This window comes from Vigna unguiculata, chromosome 7, assembly GCF_037176805.1.
Source record: "Vigna unguiculata cultivar grain cowpea cultivar isolate G323 ecotype 2 chromosome 7, ASM3717680v1, whole genome shotgun sequence".
In the NCBI taxonomy this organism is placed as follows: domain Eukaryota; kingdom Viridiplantae; phylum Streptophyta; class Magnoliopsida; order Fabales; family Fabaceae; genus Vigna; species Vigna unguiculata.
The window spans coordinates 43,084,375-43,103,924 of record NC_140798.1 but is presented as its reverse complement, the minus strand read 5'-3'; the positions used below and the strand labels follow the sequence as shown (position 1 = coordinate 43,103,924).

At 31.3% G+C, this 19,550-nt stretch overlaps 3 protein-coding genes across 4 annotated transcripts; 1 reads left to right on the top strand and 2 right to left on the bottom strand.

Annotated features, from left to right (window-relative positions):
* Positions 1 to 1,239: 1,239 nt before the first annotated feature.
* Positions 1,240 to 3,813, top strand: LOC114192599 (aluminum induced protein with YGL and LRDR motifs). Its single transcript, XM_028082376.2, has 4 exons — positions 1,240 to 1,592; positions 2,701 to 2,941; positions 3,034 to 3,154; positions 3,376 to 3,813. Exons 1-4 carry the CDS (start codon positions 1,393 to 1,395, stop codon positions 3,564 to 3,566), a joined length of 753 nt encoding a protein of 250 aa, XP_027938177.1. The 5' UTR covers positions 1,240 to 1,392; the 3' UTR covers positions 3,567 to 3,813.
* Positions 3,814 to 3,943: 130 nt separating this feature from the next.
* Positions 3,944 to 7,248, bottom strand: DMC1 (DNA repair (Rad51) family protein). Its single transcript, XM_085665193.1, has 15 exons — positions 7,110 to 7,248; positions 6,941 to 7,026; positions 6,610 to 6,701; positions 6,448 to 6,519; positions 6,326 to 6,364; positions 6,112 to 6,169; positions 5,971 to 6,016; positions 5,836 to 5,881; positions 5,477 to 5,538; positions 5,277 to 5,343; positions 5,091 to 5,183; positions 4,922 to 4,990; positions 4,775 to 4,853; positions 4,415 to 4,581; positions 3,944 to 4,158 (listed from the first exon to the last, which is right to left on the bottom strand). The coding sequence occupies exons 1-15, from the start codon at positions 7,124 to 7,126 to the stop codon at positions 4,114 to 4,116; spliced, it is 1,038 nt and encodes a 345-aa protein (XP_085521319.1). The 5' UTR covers positions 7,127 to 7,248; the 3' UTR covers positions 3,944 to 4,113.
* Positions 7,249 to 8,753: 1,505 nt separating this feature from the next.
* LOC114192226 (AUGMIN subunit 2-like) lies at positions 8,754 to 14,106 on the bottom strand. Of its 2 annotated transcripts, XM_028081870.2 has the most exons (8): positions 13,891 to 14,106; positions 13,661 to 13,813; positions 11,929 to 12,060; positions 11,577 to 11,702; positions 11,361 to 11,465; positions 10,966 to 11,034; positions 9,780 to 9,893; positions 8,754 to 9,306 (listed from the first exon to the last, which is right to left on the bottom strand). In XM_028081870.2, the coding sequence occupies exons 3-8, from the start codon at positions 12,049 to 12,051 to the stop codon at positions 9,028 to 9,030; spliced, it is 816 nt and encodes a 271-aa protein (XP_027937671.1). In that variant the 5' UTR covers positions 12,052 to 12,060; positions 13,661 to 13,813; positions 13,891 to 14,106; the 3' UTR covers positions 8,754 to 9,027. The 2 variants fall into 2 exon arrangements, with proteins under 2 accessions (XP_027937671.1, XP_027937672.1); XM_028081871.2 differs by having other exon boundaries at positions 13,661 to 13,900.
* Between the last annotated feature and the right edge of the window lie 5,444 nt (positions 14,107 to 19,550).

The window sequence follows — 19,550 nt, the reverse complement described above, 5'->3', positions numbered from 1 at the left end:
AATGATTTTTTGATTATTCAAACTTGTATTTGGGATGTGTGAACCGTCAATTGCGTAGAAATCAATACTAGCATGTCGGACAATAAAACGTAAACTTAACAGGTAGTGTGCACAAATGTTACTCGGTGCTATGTTATGCGCATTAATTAAGGATAATAAATTGAAGTTTTTATTTAAATATTACTGATACACCTAAGCATACCCTTTGTTTTTATATGATTTTTAATTAAGAAAGGGTTTTATTATTGGAGTGTTGGTACACGATAAATTTAGTCAAAGATGAGTTGCATTTGGACATTGACTTCGATTTTGATGCATCTCTATTATAAAACGGAATTCTGTCATGCTACTGCTCAAATGTCGGTTTACTTGTCTTGTAGTTTTTAAATAATACAAAAAAGTTTCCTTTTAATCTATCTCATGATAAATAAGCAATTCAAAAGTTTAGTTATCATCTCATATCCTGTTGATTAATTGTGACTTAGCTTATCATAAAATACATAAGTTTTTATTTTGATATTTATAAAAGGAATATTTTTCTCTCTCAATATTAATTTTTTTTTCATAATAATGTTATCGTGTTGTCTATCGCATTACGCATCATTTACTTCTTTTCTATCATCTTTTAATTAGACAGTTAATTTTTAAAAATAAAAATTTATTTGTTTATTTAGTAAGATAAGTAATTAAATAATTTCTCTATATTTAAAAATTACTAAACAATTCTCTTTTTAAAAATTGTCACATAATTCTTTTAATACTATTCTTATAAATTATATCTATTTTTGAATTGTATATTTTTATATTTATCAATTAATTGCATATAAACATTGTAAAACCATAATATATATTGGACTAACAAATTTATTAATTTTGTTTTTTAAATTAAACATCCAAAATTGCTCAGGGAGACTTGTTTCAATTTATTGGACATACTATAAGTAAAATATTTCAATTGGGAAATTGAGTACATAATCTAGGTTACATTACATATTCTAATTTGTATTTGTTTTATTATATGCAGAGAGAAAATTAAACATGAATTGCAGTGTTTTTTTCTCCAAAAATGAATTTCCGAGAATAGAAAACACAAAAGAATCATAGAAAAAAGGAAGACAAAAAGTAAACGGCTAAACGCCAAGAAAGGTCGTTGGAACTTGCAACAGAGTGGTGTACGATGGGCATTGGCCATAGAAAAATGCTAAAAATTATCCAAAAAGAGAAGGGGCATAATGGGTAAAAACTGAAGTGATGTTGGATTGCAGAGAAGCTTATATTAAGCTCGTCGCATCTCATTGTTTAGGATCTGGTTTCAATTTCTGCTGCTGACTGCGTTTGTTCTGTTGTATTATTATTTCACATCTTCACACCCAAACCAACCATCCATCAAAAATGTTGGCGGTTTTTGACAAATCGGTGGCAAAGAGCCCTGAGGGTCTTCAGAGCCCTCAATCAAATTCCGTTTCAGCCGTAAAAGATGGCTTTCTGGCACAGCACTTCTCTTCCGTTCATCCTGGTTCCGTCACCGTTAATCTTGGCACTTCGGGTCTCCTCGCCTATTCTCTTCACAAACAGAACCCCCTCCTCCCAAGGTCCCTCATTTTCTTTTCTTTTTTCGATGTCTTATTTCCCCTTGATTTTGGATCCAAAACAAGGACTCATTTCAGTGTGTGTTTGTTAATGTTCGTTTTCCTTTACCCTTTTGGTTTCATTAATTTTTTTTTTCCTTATCGGGTCATCGGCTTAGACGTTTGAACTGAAGGGAGATTAAAGTTGATTTTTTTTTTTTTGGTAAACTCGTTAGGTTTCCGTTAGGTTTCTTGATCTTGGAAGTGAATTTTTCGCCGATGTGTTTGTAAACTCAACCTGTATGTTCTTTTATGTTTCTGAGTTTGAATCTCACACTTTTTAGGATAACGGTGTGCAGTTGAATCTTTTATATTGCTTGACATTTTATTGTAGAATTCGATTATTGGTTAATGGAAAATGTTGGATTCTTCTTTTTTTTTTTTTTCAGGAGTTATTCTTGTTTGTTTTCATCATCTTGATCGTTATTGATTATTATTGTTCTGGCTACACCTTACTTTGACCGAACATTTGATTTGATCTCCTTAGTTTATTAGCACGCGCGTGATTCTGTATTTCAATTTTTTTTTTCCGTTCTGGGATTATCTAACTTCTATTGATGGCCTTCAGTCCAAATACAAGAGAAAAGAATAAAGTAGTAAACACCGTGTATAAAAATCCTTTAGATTCTCCTTGATGGTTATTTGGTTAAGATATAGCACCTCTTTTTAGCTTGTTCACATATCTTAAAATATATTTTGTTAGAATATTAGTTGTGTATTCTCAGTACTCGCCCTTCCTTTTGTCTTCCCTTCCCAATTTCCACCAGCAGAAGTAATTTTAAGGTAGTTTTGGTGCACCTTAGTCTTAACTGTTTTCTATTGCTTTTTGTTATGTTACTTTAGTGATTTTAATGAGATCAAAGTAAGTTCACATGTCACAATGTTGTAGTTCTTTAGCTTAAGCCTTAGAGCAATACTTACCTAAACATTCCTGCTCAATGTTAAGCTGAAATGACAATTTTGAAAATCCTGAATTGTTATCATCTCATTTTATGAAAGAAACTGGATACTATGAAGTTGTGAAAGATTACTTTGAAAGTGAATTAATATAGTGATTTTCTTACGTTGCCAGGCTGTTCGCTGTTGTGGATGACATTTTCTGCTTGTTTCAAGGTCACCTTGAGAACGTTGCGAATCTTAAGCAACAATATGGATTGAATAAAACGGCTACTGAGGTAACCATTATCATTGAGGCATACAGGACTCTAAGAGATCGTGGTCCCTATCCTGCTGCTCAGGTTGTGAGAGATTTCCAGGGCAAATTTGCGTTTATTCTGTATGACAGTAGTGCTAGCACTGCATTCATTGCTGCGGTGAGTTATCCTCGATCCAGCTCATTTCCATCCTGTCTATTTGCCAATGCTTTTCTTTTCTAACTTGAGATACATATCCTGGTTTTTTAAAGGATGCTGATGGGAATGTTCCCTTTGCTTGGGGAACTGATGCCGATGGAAATCTTGTTCTTTCAGATGAGGCAGAGATCGTAACTAAGAGCTGTGGGAATTCCTTTGCACCATTCCCCAAAGGTAATATTAGGATTTCTTTTGAAAAGGCAATCTGAACTAACTAAGAACCCAGTGTTGAACATCACCCGTAGTATCACTCTTTTAAAGGTTTATTAAAATTTGAAAGTGAGTTAAGAGGATTCTTTTCTTTCTGGACTACCTTTGTGTTATCGTTTATTTTGCAAATACGTTTGTTCCATGGATATCAATGGTAACATATATGATCCCCATCCCACGTTCAGGATTTTTCTTTACAACATCCGGAGGTTTGAGCAGTTTTGAGCATCCACTTAATGAGGTGAAGCCTGTGCCGAGGGTTGATAGTTCAGGACAGGTGTGTGGTGCCAATTTCAAGGTGGATGCTGAGACTAAGAAGGAAACAACTGGCATGCCAAGGGTTGGGAGTGCTGCTAACTGGTCAAATAATATATGATTGCCACCCCGTTCTGTTTGAATTAAGGCTTTTATCATGGCCGATTTCGGCCGAATTTTAAAATTCTGGTTCTGTTCCCATAATTTAACTTTGAGGCTCTAGCGAGGCTTGGCTTATCATATTAAGCTATACAATTTGCTTGGAGCAAATATTTAAGCTCATACTCTCTTGCCACAGGTCATGTAATAATATCAACTTGTGGACAGGTTCATCCTAGAAATTATGATTATTTACTACCTTTTTTTTATATCGAATTTTAGCTACCATACTTGGACTATTAATATATAATAATATGAAAACAGGATAGCTATGAACTCAATTGCAGCGAGAATGTTAATGTTTGTGAGATATTGAAAATTCAAAATATCTTTGCTACTTGCTATATAAAGGGAACGTTTATAACTAAGGGAAACTCGCCACTGAAATATACTAAGTAACAGCACTTTTCATACAAGCTGTGAGCAAATATATGGAAGATTAAGGTTAATAGAAATATTCAGCCACTGTTGTCGCTTTTGTGATTCGTCCCAGAGTTAGAATCGACTTTTTAGTCCTTAGCGTCTGCAATGCCCCCTGGTGTTATCTGGAACACGTAACCCTGTCAAGAAAATACACGCGGATGGAAGAGCCTCATTCTCAAAAGCATTGCAACCGTTTTCAATGGTTACAATGATGTTTTTGCCCCCATCTTAAAAATCCAGCTAATATGACTTGGTTATTTACAATTATGATAAAGGTCCCTTTGCTTTTAACAATCATAGATTCATATAACTATTTGGGGTGGATTTGATTAATTTCGTAATTACTGAACGAGTAGATTATTTTTAGAGGAGAAAAAAAAAGGATATAGCTTCAGCCTCTGGTAGGTTTGGGGCGTCAAACACTTTGCAAATCCGTTGTTCCCCTTTCCCTTTCCTAAACATCAACCTTACTGTGGCTGCATGCGCCAGCACATGCCCTCCTGCTGGTTTCTTTGGATCAGTTACGAACACCCCGCCTCCTGGATCAGCTATGACTGCAACCAAACAGAGAATAACGTGTAGATAAATATACACTTTATTAAAGCCCCAACTAAAACTCGAATGCTAATACTATTTCTTGTCATAAATTACAAGCTTGAAAACAACCAATTGGAACTTGGGAATGAAGAAAACTTAATCCCCTTCCTCCAAAAGACAAACTATTATATCAAGAAACGGAGAATTTACCTTGGTTTGTCATATAAACTGCAACATTGAATTCCTCAGCTATCTTTATTAATCGAGAAAGCATCTGTGCCAGTCTTTGCTGAAAACGATTGTTCAAGTGAGCAAAAGTTGACTTAGGGAACGGGTAAGTGCATGTAAATAACAGACCTGGCGCTCTGCAAGCTCTCCTCTTCCTGAAAAGTCTACCCGAAACAGAGCAATCACTGAATCCACAATCTGTCACAAATCAAATTCGTTAACTGTCCATATCCCATGCATGATTCTTGATGTTGCAAACTGCAAAGATAACGTTGTTACTAAGTTAATAAGACCTCACCAGAAGTCTGAATGGCTCCTCGGACATTTTAGCAGCCAACCCAAGGAGGAGATTGTACTGATGCTCGTAAGTGTAGGCACGAGCATATATAATCTTGTGCAATTACAAACAGAATATGTTTAGGTGTCAACAGCAAACTATTTCCCTTCAGATCCTAATTATGAATATGGTTTCGAGTATACTTACATTGTCCAGTACAGCCCCAGGATCCATGCCAAATCTCTCAGCTATGGGAACAATTCGGTCAGGTCGGCTGCAGTTATTTGTGGATGAATGGGAAACATTAGTAAAATTTGGATTCAGTTGAAAAAACAGTCACAAATTATCGATTGAGAGGTCACTATTTAAGTTCTTAAGTAGTTGTTTAAATAAGAAAGAAAACATACAAGGTTCCTTCTGTGTCAATGTAAGCAACTTTTCCGTTGCCTCCCCTCATATTAGTTGGCAGCTGGAGGGGTCGGGAAAGATCAGTAGTATACACCAATAGGCAAATATTTCAATGTGCGTAGAAATATGACTACCACGTACTGATACTAAATTAGTATTTAAGAAGCTACGATATTTGTTCTATGCATACAATAGATAGAATAAAGTGATTCAGAAAAAGGAAAAAAAAAAATAGTCGCAATCCCAATGTCATAGGTTACAAGAAAACACGACAGAACAGCTTTTCAATCACAAATACTCGTTTATAGCTATTAACACCCAACATGTAATGACCAAACATCCAGCATAGAATAAAAACCTGAGTGGAAACACAGAGAGTGTGAGCAAGCTGTGTTTTCCCCGATCTGAAACAGTAAACAATATTCTTAGAATGAAGATCTCAAACTAAAATGTATAAAATCTATCAGAAACTTGATATGAGCTGTGTTCTCACCGGAATTCTCCAAACGCTTCTGTAATGGCTAATGTTTCGATCCCACCTATTTAGAGAGAAAATTTCAGACGGAAACATATAGGACGGCTAGAGAATCAAATTTTCTAAAAACAATACGAGATTCATTCAGTGTAAGGCTACCTCCTAGCAATTCATCAAGCGCTTGGCTTCCAGTAGTGATTCGAATCACTGACTTCCTCTGTGGTAACAATGGAAGAATAAATGCACACTCAAAGAAAACTAATTACGATTATTTAAGCCTAACGGAAGCTATTGTAATTCTTAAAAGATCACAGACATGCATCTAAATGGAATCCAAAATTCAAAAAACTTCCAAAATTAATAAACAACGTACTTTGAGCAGTGCGTCACTTCCGGTGATATATCCAAAATTCTGCATCGCGGGAAAGGTCATATTATGGAGAGCTGAAATAGTATTATGGAATAACTTAGATATCATACGCTACGATATCTTACCACAATCTTCTCAGCAGCCTCGCAGATCTTATCGACCTTGGCCTCAGATAGACCTTTGATTCCAGTCAAGTTCTACGAAAATATAACAATTATGTTAGCAATAAAGTACAGAGTTCCTCCACGTCCTAGATATTTAAATTAGAGTTGTGTTTTAAGTTAAACCTTCTTTGTGTGCATCATCAAGCCATTGCAGGTATATATCCCTGCGTCCTGAAGTTTTTTCACATCTCCGGCATTGATGCCTTGAGCAATCACTGCGTAGAACCGTATGGATGTGAATCGAATACAAACGAGTTTTCCACTAATCAAACGAGTGCAGAATTGAGTTCTTCAAACTAGATCATTGTTCTAAGGAAAATTGAATCTGACAAAAACTCTCAGCAAAGAGCGGAAAAAAACGAAAACAGAAATAAATAGCAGTTAAATGAAGAGCGAAGAGAAGTTAAATATATATAGATCGAACGAGAAACCAAAGTTCAGAGAACGAAGATACATTTGTCGATAGCTTCGAAGAGGTCTTCATCGTCTTCGATGTCTTCTCGTTCGACGAGCTGTAACTGGCCGCTGGATTCTTCGGATCTGAAAAGTCATCGCCGATCAAACTGTGAAGTAGACTTCAAATTCTGAGATGAGAACAAATAAGAATAGGTAACGTGACTTACTTGAGTGTCGCAAGCATCGTGACTCCGGAAAGAAAATTTAAATGTGGCTGAAGAACAGTGAGAGAGTTTTTGAATTATGAATGAGGTCTGAAGAAGTGAGGGGGATCAACATATATAGGCGCGAAACGAGAAGGAGATATTCTTTGAGCATACGCAAACGGTTAGCGTTCCCGCGTTTCTATTTCTCTCTCTTATTTGCCGTTTTCGTTCGCTTTTTTTTTTTTATTCATGTTTAAATATATTTGTGATAATACGATCAAATTGAAATTGAAACAAAAATAAGAAATATATAAAAAAAAAAGTTAAATGATAAAAAATTATGATGTTTTTTATCACGTGAAAATCCACACTAATTTTTACGTTTTCAATTTGAGAGGGCCATATGTATAAATTTAATATAAGAAGTGGGAAGTATAACAGAAGCGGGGAAGGGGGGAAATGTGAGAAAAATAATAATTAATGAATTTTTTATTAACAATAATAATGCTATGTTTGGTTCCACAACACCGCAAACGTGTCTAATGAGATTTTTCCAAAATATATCGTTTATTTTCTTTTAAACAGATTAAAATCGCTCCTAAAAACTTTTCAACAAAAAATGAAAGAGAAAATGTTTACACTGTTAAAAGGTTTTATTGTAAGTTCAATTTAGGAATACTCGTACACACAAAAATAATAAAATTTTTAAGGTGTATATTTTGATAGATCAGTCTATATTTGATGTATGTTTACGACTACGATCAGTTATATTTTAGCTCCTTTGCTATGTTTTGAATGCTTTTTTAAGCTTAAATTTTCATAAAAGAAATACAAGAACAAGTATAAGGCAATTGTTATCGAAAATCCCACATTGAAATGTAGGAATGCTAGAGAGTTGGCATTAAAATATTTCAATTCGAGTGCGTATTGCTAAACACTGATATACTTCAATTGCAAAGCAATCTACTCCTTGAACTTGACATCAACATGCAAGATATGACCATGCTTTAAAACTAGAGGAAATAAAAACAAAAAAACTTCAGCTCCAACCAACCACCATGACACTCTTATTGAGAAGAATGTAGCACAGTAGACATTAAGCTCAGTTTGGTAAACAGGAGAAAAATGAGCTATAAGGTAAAAAATATATAAAAGAAATAAAATAAAGTATAAATATTCATTTCCACTTTATTATTTTTTTTCTCAGAAAAGTCTTATCAATTCATCCTTTTACCCCTAGTTCTCGCCCACAAAACTCATCCTAAGGCCTGAATTGGTTAGAGTGCAGAAAAATTAGCAAATTATTATTCCATTTTTATTTTAGCTGTCCATTTTAATTTTTTTAGTCCGTGTTTTATGTTTTATCTTAGTTTTGTAAGATACCATAAATCATAATAATCTGGTATCGTCTCATAATTTTACATTACATGTTTAAAATTCCAAGCTAAATCATGGATAAAGCAAGACATTACAATTTAATATTTTTATAGGTTTAATATGTTTATAATCTGGTCGACACCAAATTTTAATTTTGGTACACTTTGATTTTTAAATTTTAAAAAATAAATATATATACTTTATTTAATTCAATTATGTAATTTTTTGTTTACATGTTAGACTGCATTCCAAAATGGTATTTGAACTTAAACATGTCATACGTAATAATTAACTCAAAAAACTCAACTGAATTTAACTTTTCTATGAAGCACTGAATTTATAAGAGAATTTCACACATTAGTTGTGACACAATTTCCCATGACCGGAAAATATATAATTCTTAAACAACAATGACGAGTAATTGATTTGCAAAAGCAATTGAGTATTATATCACACAAGATACGTACACAGTATGTTAGATATCTACGTAACATTCTTCTTTCACTGAGGGAAGAAAAAGACAAGATCCTTGCGCTTGTACAAATATTCTGATGGATCTCAGTTACCTAGCATCTTCCACCTGATCCAGGTGTTGCCTCCTTTGGTTTCTGATTCCTAAGTCGTCATAATTTGCTTCAGTTTTCCATGGAGGTGGGGTTAAACAATCAGAAACTCCCGGTACCCTTTGGGAAGGATCACCCGCCGGTGTCCTAGGTAGAGGGGAATCAAAATGGCCCACTCTCAGTTTTTGAAGTGTTGCAAATGACTCTCTTGTGGCAGACATGGCTTCAAAGAACCGAGTGCAAGATGCCAAAGCTACAGGAATGGGTCGAAGCATTTCCTAGGAAAAAGGCAAAATGTAATTTCATTTTAAATGCAAGCAGCAAACAAAATAAAGTATGGCCAAAATTACTACACATGATGTGCGCACGATGTTAGCTTTTGGAAATACTCACAAAATTTGATAAAAATACATAACCTTCCGAACATGCAACAGAAAAATGGTTTGTTATGCTCAAAATAAGAAATACTACAGGCTTATGTTTCACATGTCAATGAATCATGGTACATTTTTCAAACCTCCATTTATAGTATAGCAGGCTAATTGATCGGACTTAAATAGACTTCGAACTTTAGTATGTCAAAGTCGACTTAAATAGACTTATAATTATTCACTGAGTAATATTCTTGATGTACTCACGTCACACTTATATGGATGCATATTGTTTTAAGAATTAAGACAAAATGGAAACAGAATGCCCAAACATCTAATCGTGATTAGCTTATAACAAGAAAAGGAATGTAGAAGCCTACCCCCCACACTGAAGGAGGTTCTTTGAAATTCTGACTCCACTGAAAATCTGCCACTGAAGCTGTCAAAGCACCATAATCACTAGCTGCCTTCATCAGTAGTTCAGAGAATTGTTTCTGCACAAATAAGAGAAATATATGAAAAAAATTACAATGACTTTCTTACATTGATTAAAATTTTCACTTAAAAATAATTAAACATTTACATCAATCTTCAACTAAAGTTTGTTGTAAGGATGGTAATTAGAACTAATCTGTCCTTGCCCCTAAAATTAATCACAATTAGTTTTAGTCCCCATAGTTTTTCTTTTGGTTGTCATGCTTATAAATTTTTAAATTCTTGAAAATGATCCCTGTGATTTATTGATAACGTGCCATAAATTTACTGATGTCACGTCATGTGTAATCTCAAAGTTGTTGCTAATGTGGCATGTTTAGAATCTAGATGCATGTCAAGGTCATTAAATGATAATATTTTTTGTAAAAGATAAATTTATGAGGACAACCAAAACAAACATTTTTTTTTACAATAAATAAAACCAAAACTCGTCATATTTGTGAGGAACAGAACTAAAAACATTCAAACCAAGAATCAATCATATCAATTGATCCCATGGTAGCACCATTGGACAGTAATGATTCGAAATTAGCAGAAGTCGGATATAAATTTAAGTCTCCTTCAGCGGAGCAAATATCCAGAATAATTGAACACACTCATGTAAGCTCAGTCGCTGATAAAGCACGGTACATAAATATTTCAGCCTATGTACATCATACTGCATAGGTAGTATAATATTACAACGACATTGGATTGACACATGCAAAGAGATTAACTATATTCCAATTACAATGGATGGCGAAGCAACATAGCCTCTCAATGAGTAATTTATAACGGATACCAGAGTCTTTTATTTCATATCTAACAGCCTCAAATGAAGTCACTATATCACGTTTTTCCTACAATGCTGCATTTTATAACAAGCTTTATTTAAGAAAAGTAGTGAAACTATCACATTAGACTTCATCTAGCAAACTCAAAAATTAAACACAATAAGATAATGTATACTAGCACAATGGTTAAAAAAACAGACATACACGACATATGCCTATGCATGCCGTTGGATGGTCAATCATTGATCAAATTAACTTTGTACAGATTTATAGTGCATTAGCTTAATATTAATTTAACCTGATATTCTGCTTCAACAGGAATGCAATCAAGGGAATATGGCTGCTGCAAGCGAGCTATAATGCGGTCCTGTCAAATTTTGATAATGAAATTATGTCAGAGAGCATATAATAGGTTGTCTAATTATATCTAGATAACTTAAGCCCTAACTCTAACTGTTCATCAGGAAAGGGAACAAGAGAATAAGAAAGCATAAAGTGAGACTTGTGAAGAAATTCTCTTATTATTGTCTAAATGTTACTAAGTAAGCCTCTCCAGGGAAGTTCATGGAATTTCGTCACTGATGCCCTTGCTCCTCTCAATTGATAAATGTGAAGAATAATGGACTAAACCTAGAAAATATGATTCTGATACACTAAGGCAGTGGTAGCTGAAGGGGACAAATCTTATATTACCTTGTTCTGAATAACATCTTTGAGTATAGTAGTAATCCTGTCCAATGTCTCGATCTTCTTTTCCATTTCACTCACATGAGTCAAATGTGCAACATTTTTGTCATCCTACAAATTTTACAAATCTCAAGATGAGTATACATATATATAAGTTAGAATGAAACATTAAAAGAAGCCATTGGTTTTACTATGTAAACAACCAGAATGTGTAAGGCTAACCTTTCGACCTTGAAGTTCAACTTGCAAGTCTGCTATTTTTCTTTGGACAGTAGTTAGTTCTCTCAAAACCCTGATCAAGTCCTCGCCCTTTTCCCCAGTTGTGGGGGATGAACTCTGAAGTCCTTCCTGGAAAGAAAAAGAATGATGTGCCACAATTTGTCAAACAAATATTGAGAATTGGACAAAAAATAGAAAAGTGCTAGCAATGCACCCTTCTACTGGTTAAAAATTATTGAAAACTACAGAAGCATCAGTAAGGTTCATTAGATTAGAGAGACCCACAGAATTTTATGATTTCAATAAATTCAAACTATTAGAGTGTTTGCTAACATTTTGCAAAGCAATATGGTACCTGGGATGGGGGAGTGGACACGGAGAAACCAAGATCAGCAGCAATTGATAGAGCATCGGACATTCCCCCAATGCGTTTCACTGGCTTCCTCCCCACCCAACTTGATTCGCTTGCCATTGACATTGTCAAATCCTAAAACAAACAGCAGCAGTTTTTTTAATTAAAAGTTCCACCTTAATTAAAAACAGTAAAAATAAACAGGCATTGAAAATTAATTTTGAGGAATTATATAAGCCTCTGACAATGGTTTCTATAAACATAATATATATTACATGGTGGATAAGACCTAAGGGTGATCATGGATTGGATTTTTGAAGATCCAATCCAGATCCAATCTAAATCCAAAAAATCAGAGCAGATTATGGATCCAAATCTGCTTTTGCTGTAAAACTAGTTTGGATTTCTTTTTAAATATAGATCCAAATATTTGGATCAAGTTCTAAATCTATATCCAAATATTTAAATCAAGTTTTAAAACCAGATCCAATAAGAAGTATCCTGTAACTAAAAGTCTAGAAAATCAAGCATACAATTATCTATCAAGATACCAATAATATATTCTTTTTTTTCTGCTAGAAGGTAATTGAGCAAGCTGAAACTAAGCTCCATCAAGCCTTCACTAATTATAGCCTTCTTAAGATAGTTGGCACTTTTCTCATCTCCACAAATTGCAATCCAGACTTTAAATTTGGTTTAGGAAGTCGAAAACTTGAATATCAGTGCTACCAAAAAGATAAACGAATCTCCTAATAATTATGTCAAAACTCAAAAATCTTGAACTATAATAGGAGGATATTTCTAAATGAGTTTAGATAATTTGGCATAACATAACATTTTCCTATCCTTGTCATATTCCTATTCACATAATCTGTAGGTTCTTCTGATTCTGCAAAACATGTTCCTATTCACATTAATTGCAAGAGTTCTACTAGAGTTCTATTTTATCTCCAAGCACGGCTACAATGTTTCTGGGAGGTACATAAAATATAAAATAAATAAACAGAGGAGCAATGAGTTGTGAGATGGGTAATTGATTGCAATCAAACTACTCAGATTAGAAAACATGGAAATAACTTATTTTCTCTTATCACTTTTTTGTTTCATTAGCTATATCTTTGAAATATTTTTCTAAAGATTAATGAAAACATTGTAGCACTATAATCATATGCAGTGTTTAAAAAACCATAACATATAAAGGTGCAGGTGCTCCAATATATAAACCCACCAAGCCACACCACTCTAACCACCAATCTAAGTTTCTTCATTCATTCCTCTCTACAAACCTTCAACTTCCACAACTACTATTTGCCATACCTCCAAGATTAAGCAAAACAATAGAACTAGGTTCTTTGGGGGTCTGGTCCGCGACAATTCAGCCTTGTCCATAACCTTAAACTGCTCCAACTTTATTACTAACGGCCACTAAATTATATCTAAAAGACCTCCTTATCGGTAACAAAATTAGTTAGCACACTTGAGTGAAATGTGCCAAAGATAGAAGCCAAAGAACTCTGAAACGCTAGCAAATAGGAGCACTTTTTCCTATTTTGGGTCTCCTTTTCAGCCTTTATTTTTTGTTGGTTGAGAATAGCAGTGTCAATGTTTCATCCCTGGTCTTAGAAAACAACAGTACACTTTTACAATTCATGAAAAAGCTTGCAGAACACAGACTAAGGAACAATGCAAAATCCCCTGAGATTAGAGTCTCTAACCGTGAATGAAGTAAACATACCTTGTAACAACAACAAAGTTTCCAATGCCCTGACCTCAATCTTAATCTCCAGCAAACCCCACCACATCCACAAGCGCAGCAGTGGCACCACCACCGTGCGTGTTCGGAATCACGGCGCCACAACAACCACCATAAGTTCTGCTCAAACAAAATCTAACAAAAAAAAAAAAATAGAACTAGAAAAAGGGACGGAAGGAGAAACTACGATTCGTATTACCAATTAGATTTACCTTGGATCAATAAGAGATCAATAAGAAAGAAAGAAGAGATAAGAAGCTTTAGGGTTTATTCAATTTAAAGTGGGATCGGGGAATGTGTTGAGTTTCAGATCTTGGTAATTGGTAATGAGAAGGAGATGGATTCAGTTCTGATACGTTTCAGAAGTGGAAAGAAGAATTTAGAAAACAGATTTTTAATGGATCCGGTTTAGTTCAGAATTGGATTAGATCCGGCAAGTCAAATTTTTTACCCACCATTACTTATATATTCATATATATCTCTCCATACAAATAATAAGGAAATAATATTAAATTTATAAATAAAAATAATTAAATAGTAAATAATATAAATAAGAAATAAAACTTTTCAATGTTTATTTATTAGATATACAAGTAGAAATTATGATGAGCCTACTTATATACCAATAAAATTATATAAGTTCAAATTATTTATCGATTAATCATATCGATTCTTTTTTTCTTTTATTTGTTTATATCATCTGATATTTGTATTTTTTATATTTTTTGTATGATTTATTATTCATATTTTTATATCATTTATTATTTTTATTTTATATAAACATAATATAGGTGTAAATACAAACACAAATAAAACAAGTGTTATTTTATTTATAATATATCCATTTTTTAAGATTAAAAAAAGTATATAAATATAAAGCTAAACGCAAAATGTTGTAATTAATCCATTCCATTTAAATTTGTTAAAAATCTTAATTGTGTGTGTTTTAAAACTTTAAGGCTTAAGACATTCCATTTAAATTTGTTAAAAATCTTAATTGTGTGTGTTTTAAAACTTTAAGGCTTAAGATACCAACCCACTTTCTCATATTTAAAATTCAAAGAAAAATTGTTAAAGAATAAAGATGTTCTTAACGACCTGTTTGCTTGAACAGATAATTAAAATCAACAGATTTGCGAAAATGAATAGAAATTTTTTTTCATATTCCTTAAAAGCGATTAAATTGAAAAAGCGCAAACGAACTTAAAATACGAACCTTAAATTTCATCCACCATCGATGCAAAAATGTGAAGAGACAAATGATAATTTTACTTTTATAACTTTTATAAAGTATATAGATTTTATATGTATACATTATTACAATTATTATTATTTTATTATATACACGTATACCAGTAACCGATTATATGACATATTTAATAGATGTTATGTAAGCGATTATATAGGTGTATATAATAAAATAATAATAACAAATATTAATAATAACAAATTGTTATTAATAATATATCTACATAATAATTAATAATAAATATATATATATATATAATATAATAATTAATAATAATATATAATAATTAATAATATATAGGTAATAATTAATAATATTATATTAAATAAAAAATTTATTTTTTAAAAAATTATTTATTTTTATTTTTATTTTTATTATAAGTGTAATTAGGTAATTTTTAAAATTTATCTATTGATTTTTTTAATCTATTACATCAATCAATTCATTTACTAATTTTTGCAAAATTTATTTCTAAATTAATTCAATTTACTCTCTAACTCAACTCAAAAAAACACATATATTCTTTTCTTCAAATTCACACAAATTCATCTTCACATTCTTCTTCAAATTTATCATATTAAACGACACAGCCTAAATAACTTCCACACATTTTTTATCAATGAAAATAATTTGTATTTAAGATGTGAACAAAATTTGAAAGATGGAGATTTCAATAAATTCTTTCAAACCCTATAAAATGACATTTTATAATTGATAGAGGTTTAAAAATAGTGAGACTCGATTATTTTAATATTAAAAAGTTTTAATATAAATAAAATTGTTATAAAAAGAGTTTCATTATTTTAAAACACTTTCTCTTTATAAACCGCTCTTCTAGAGTTATCTGACTTATCTCTAAGAGTTTTGTTTGTCGTCAGACTCTTTAAAGGAACCGAGACCGTAGGATTAATCCTTTTGGTGAGCTCTTCAAGTTGGATCGATCAGTTTTTTTCATTCCCGTAAGTTGAGTTTTTGTCATATTTTTGGTATATTTATGTTTTTTGTCGCATGTGATCCTTTTCCGCTTGCATGCATCTTATAATGGTATGTCCTAATCTTTTTTGTGATGTTTCTATGTGTAAATAGAAGCTCACGTGGAGTTATAGGCGTTTGACGTTTATATAGTGACCTAAGCATGATAACAGGTAAGGAAAGCTAATAATTGTTAGAGTTAGTGAGTCATATCTTGTATGATTGTGAAGTATCTTATATGCTATGATGAATTATTGATGCTTGTGATTATGATGTGTTGATCTTTTAAATGATCAAATTGAAATTGATTGTATTGTTTGAATTAGGGGTATTTGAGAAAGATGGAATTGTTGGATCATGAATCTAATTGGTGCGACCTAATGTAATTAAAAACTCTTTTTTATCACTGTTTATAGTAGAAGTACCAATTAAAAATAAACAGGTCCAGATTGTTCAAAAACCTTAATTTGATGTTGTTGATATCTGATGCAACGCTAAGCCTCACGTGGCAGCGCTGAGTGCTCGTTTTTGCGAATCGATTGGCACTGAGCATTGGTTTTGCAAATTGATTAAAGCTAAACGGCACTTTCTAGCGTTGGGTGTTACCTAGTTTTCAGCATTGTGTCTTATTGGTAAAATGAAGATTCTCACTTCGTTAACCGTCGAATTAAGCTAAAATTTTGATAGTTAATCATAAACATGTAAATCTTCATTTTGGTCGATGGGATTTTTATTTTGAAGTTTGTGGTTAGATAAATGTTTTTCACCGTTTAAATGTATTTCATGTATAACGCTAATTTCTTTGTTTTCATGTTTTTGTTGTTTTGGTTACTTTTGATGTTCTGTATATACTTGAATTGAATCCTATAGTCCTTATTGCTATGAATTGAAATAAAAATGTTATTATGGGTATATAAGATGATAAATGGTATGAAATGTTGTGTGAGCATGTCAATTTATGATGTTTAAAAAATTTCATGGAAAAAATTTGTGTGAAGGTTTTAGTGTATGCATCGGCATAAGGATTCGTTATTGGATTGATATCCTTTCTCTAATAACTACTCAAGCTCAAGTATAGTTGAGTATAGTATATTATATGGTGAAAAGATGAAGGAGATCCTAGCCACTAGGCTATATCAAGTCCTAGGCATGAAAGGGATTTACCTTGTTCATGGTTGGGTGATAACCCCTTGAGGCCAAACTCTAAAAAGTTTGGGAACCATCAGCAGGTGTAGACCGCAAGGGGATCTAATGCGAGATGCATGTATCCAAATAATTTAGTTTAGTGCCAATAGTTTGTGTGATTATATATAAGAGTTATGTTTTATAACATATTTGTAAGTATTTTGCATGATTTAAATATAAATACGTATGATTATCTCTTTTGCATATTAATTTACCCTTCTTATGTGTTTCTGTGTTGTTTGTCCTTTTTATGCGATGATCACCTATTCGGTGGGAGTAAACGTAGTTGCAGTGTCAGAGACACCTTTGGAGGATGATAAACCATCTTTTAGGGTGGTGAAGGTTTATGTGGGAGTTGTTGTAAGTGAATGATTCATACTTAAAACTATAATTGATTTTTAGTTGATTTGTATAAAATTTATATTTTTATAGTCATATCTATTTTAGAACTATATTAATATACTTTATACATTGGATCTTATGTTTTGACTACTATAGTGAAATAATATTTTTTTTATTAGTTTTTTTTGAAGCGGGTAAAAAATTGGATGTTACAAATTCCATCATTTTTAAAAATTATTAATTTACCATATCACGTAATAGTATATATTTTTAACTTATCAATTTTACGTATATTTTTTTGTAAATTTTATATTTTTCGTTTGACTATTTTTTTTTTTATAAATGAACTATTCTTTCAAACTAAAATATTTATCTATAATAAAAAACGTTATTTACAATCAAATTAAAAATCATCTACAATAAATTTGCAAAATTTATTTAAATTACTAAAAAATTGGGGTGTTACAAATTCTATGATTTTTAAAAATTATTAATTTACCATATCACGTAATAGTATATATTTTTAACTTATCAATTTTACGTATATTTTTTTGTAAATTTTATATTTTTCGTTTGACTATTTTTTTAAAATTAACTATTCTTTCAAACTAAAATATTTATCTATAATAAAAAACGTTATTTACAATCAAATTAAAAATCATCTACAATAAATTTGCAAAATTTATTTAATTTTGCTAAAAAATTGAGATGTTACAAATTCCATGATTTTTAAAATTTATTAATTTACCATATCACGTAATAGTATATATTTTTAACTTATCAATTTTAGGTATATTTTTGGTAAATTTTATATTTTTTCGTTTGACTATTTTGTTTTTAAATTTAACTATTCTTTCAAACTAAAATATTTATTATAATAAAAAACGTTATTTACAATAAAATTAAAAATCATCTACAATAACTTTGCAACAGTTATTTAAATTACTAAAAAATTGGAGTGTTACAAATTCCATGATTTTTAAAAATTACTAATTTACCATATCACGTAATAGTATATATTTTTAACTTATCAATTTTACGTATATTTTTTTGTAAATTTTATATTTTTCGTTTGACTATTTTTTTTTTTAAATTAACTATTCTTTCAAACTAAAATATTTATCTATAATAAAAACTTTATTTACAATCAAATTAAATATCATCTATAATAAATTTGCAAAATTTATTTAAATTACTAAAGAATTAGGGTTTACAAATTCCATAATTTTTAAAAATTATTAATTTACCATATCACGTAATAGTATATATTTTTAGCTTATCAATTTTACGTATATTCTTTTGTAAATTTTATATTTTTCGTTTGACTATTTTTTTTTTAAAATTAACTATTCTTTCAAACTAAAATATTTATCTATAATAAAAAACGTTATTTACAATAAAATTAAAAATCATCTACAATAAATTTGCTAAAATATTGAGATGTTACAAATTCCATGATTTTTAAAATTTATTAATTTACCATATCACGTAATAGTATATATTTTTAACTTATCAATTTTTCTTATATTTTTTTTGTAAATTTTATATTTTTCGTTTGACTATTTTTTTTTAAATTAACTATTATTTCAAACAAAAATATTTATCTATAATAAAAAACGTTATTTACAATAAAATTAAAAATCATCTACAATAAATTTGCAAAATTTATTTAAATTTACTTTTATAATAATAATAATAATATAATTATTTGCATTATCATAGAAGAAATACACATTTTCACTAATCTTTATAAATTTAATAATATCTTATTTTAACAATCTACTTTTTGTTTTCATCACAAAAGGTGAACGCATACTAGCGTACTTATCACGAGCAGTAACCAAAAGACTCTTAAATACTAACAAATTTGGTTTGAAGAGACGAAGTTTAGTATCATCAATCCAATCTAGAACAAATTTGGTGTTTTAGAAAGTGTTCTGAGAGATAATTGAGATGATGTTTTTCCTGTCTCTTTTTTTTTTTGTTCTTGGAATTCACCCCGCAGCCTCTTTTGACTGTGACCCCCACAACCTAGTAATTAGTGCCGAAAACGGGGCTATTATCGTAAACCCTCCTTAACGCCGCGTTTGGCAATCAGCATATCGAACGGCGACTAGCCCCAAA

Excerpts from the sequence above, each read along its gene's own strand:
- LOC114192599 (XM_028082376.2), top strand. The coding sequence starts at position 1,393 with ATGTTGGCGGTTTTTGACAAATCGGTGGCAAAGAGCCCTGAGGGTCTT. Across the intron at positions 2,942-3,033 it reads GCACTGCATTCATTGCTGCG|GATGCTGATGGGAATGTTCC; the intron begins GTGAGTTATCCT and ends GGTTTTTTAAAG. Across the intron at positions 3,155-3,375 it reads CTTTGCACCATTCCCCAAAG|GATTTTTCTTTACAACATCC; the intron begins GTAATATTAGGA and ends TCCCACGTTCAG.
- DMC1 (XM_085665193.1), bottom strand. Across the intron at positions 6,170-6,325 it reads GAAGTGACGCACTGCTCAAA|AGGAAGTCAGTGATTCGAAT; the intron begins GTACGTTGTTTA and ends TTGTTACCACAG. Across the intron at positions 6,017-6,111 it reads GCTTGATGAATTGCTAGGAG|GTGGGATCGAAACATTAGCC; the intron begins GTAGCCTTACAC and ends CTCTCTAAATAG.
- LOC114192226 (XM_028081870.2), bottom strand. The coding sequence starts at position 12,051 with ATGTCAATGGCAAGCGAATCAAGTTGGGTGGGGAGGAAGCCAGTGAAA. Across the intron at positions 11,466-11,576 it reads TTGAACTTCAAGGTCGAAAG|GATGACAAAAATGTTGCACA; the intron begins GTTAGCCTTACA and ends TAAAATTTGTAG. Across the intron at positions 9,894-10,965 it reads CTGTTGAAGCAGAATATCAG|AAACAATTCTCTGAACTACT; the intron begins GTTAAATTAATA and ends TTATTTGTGCAG.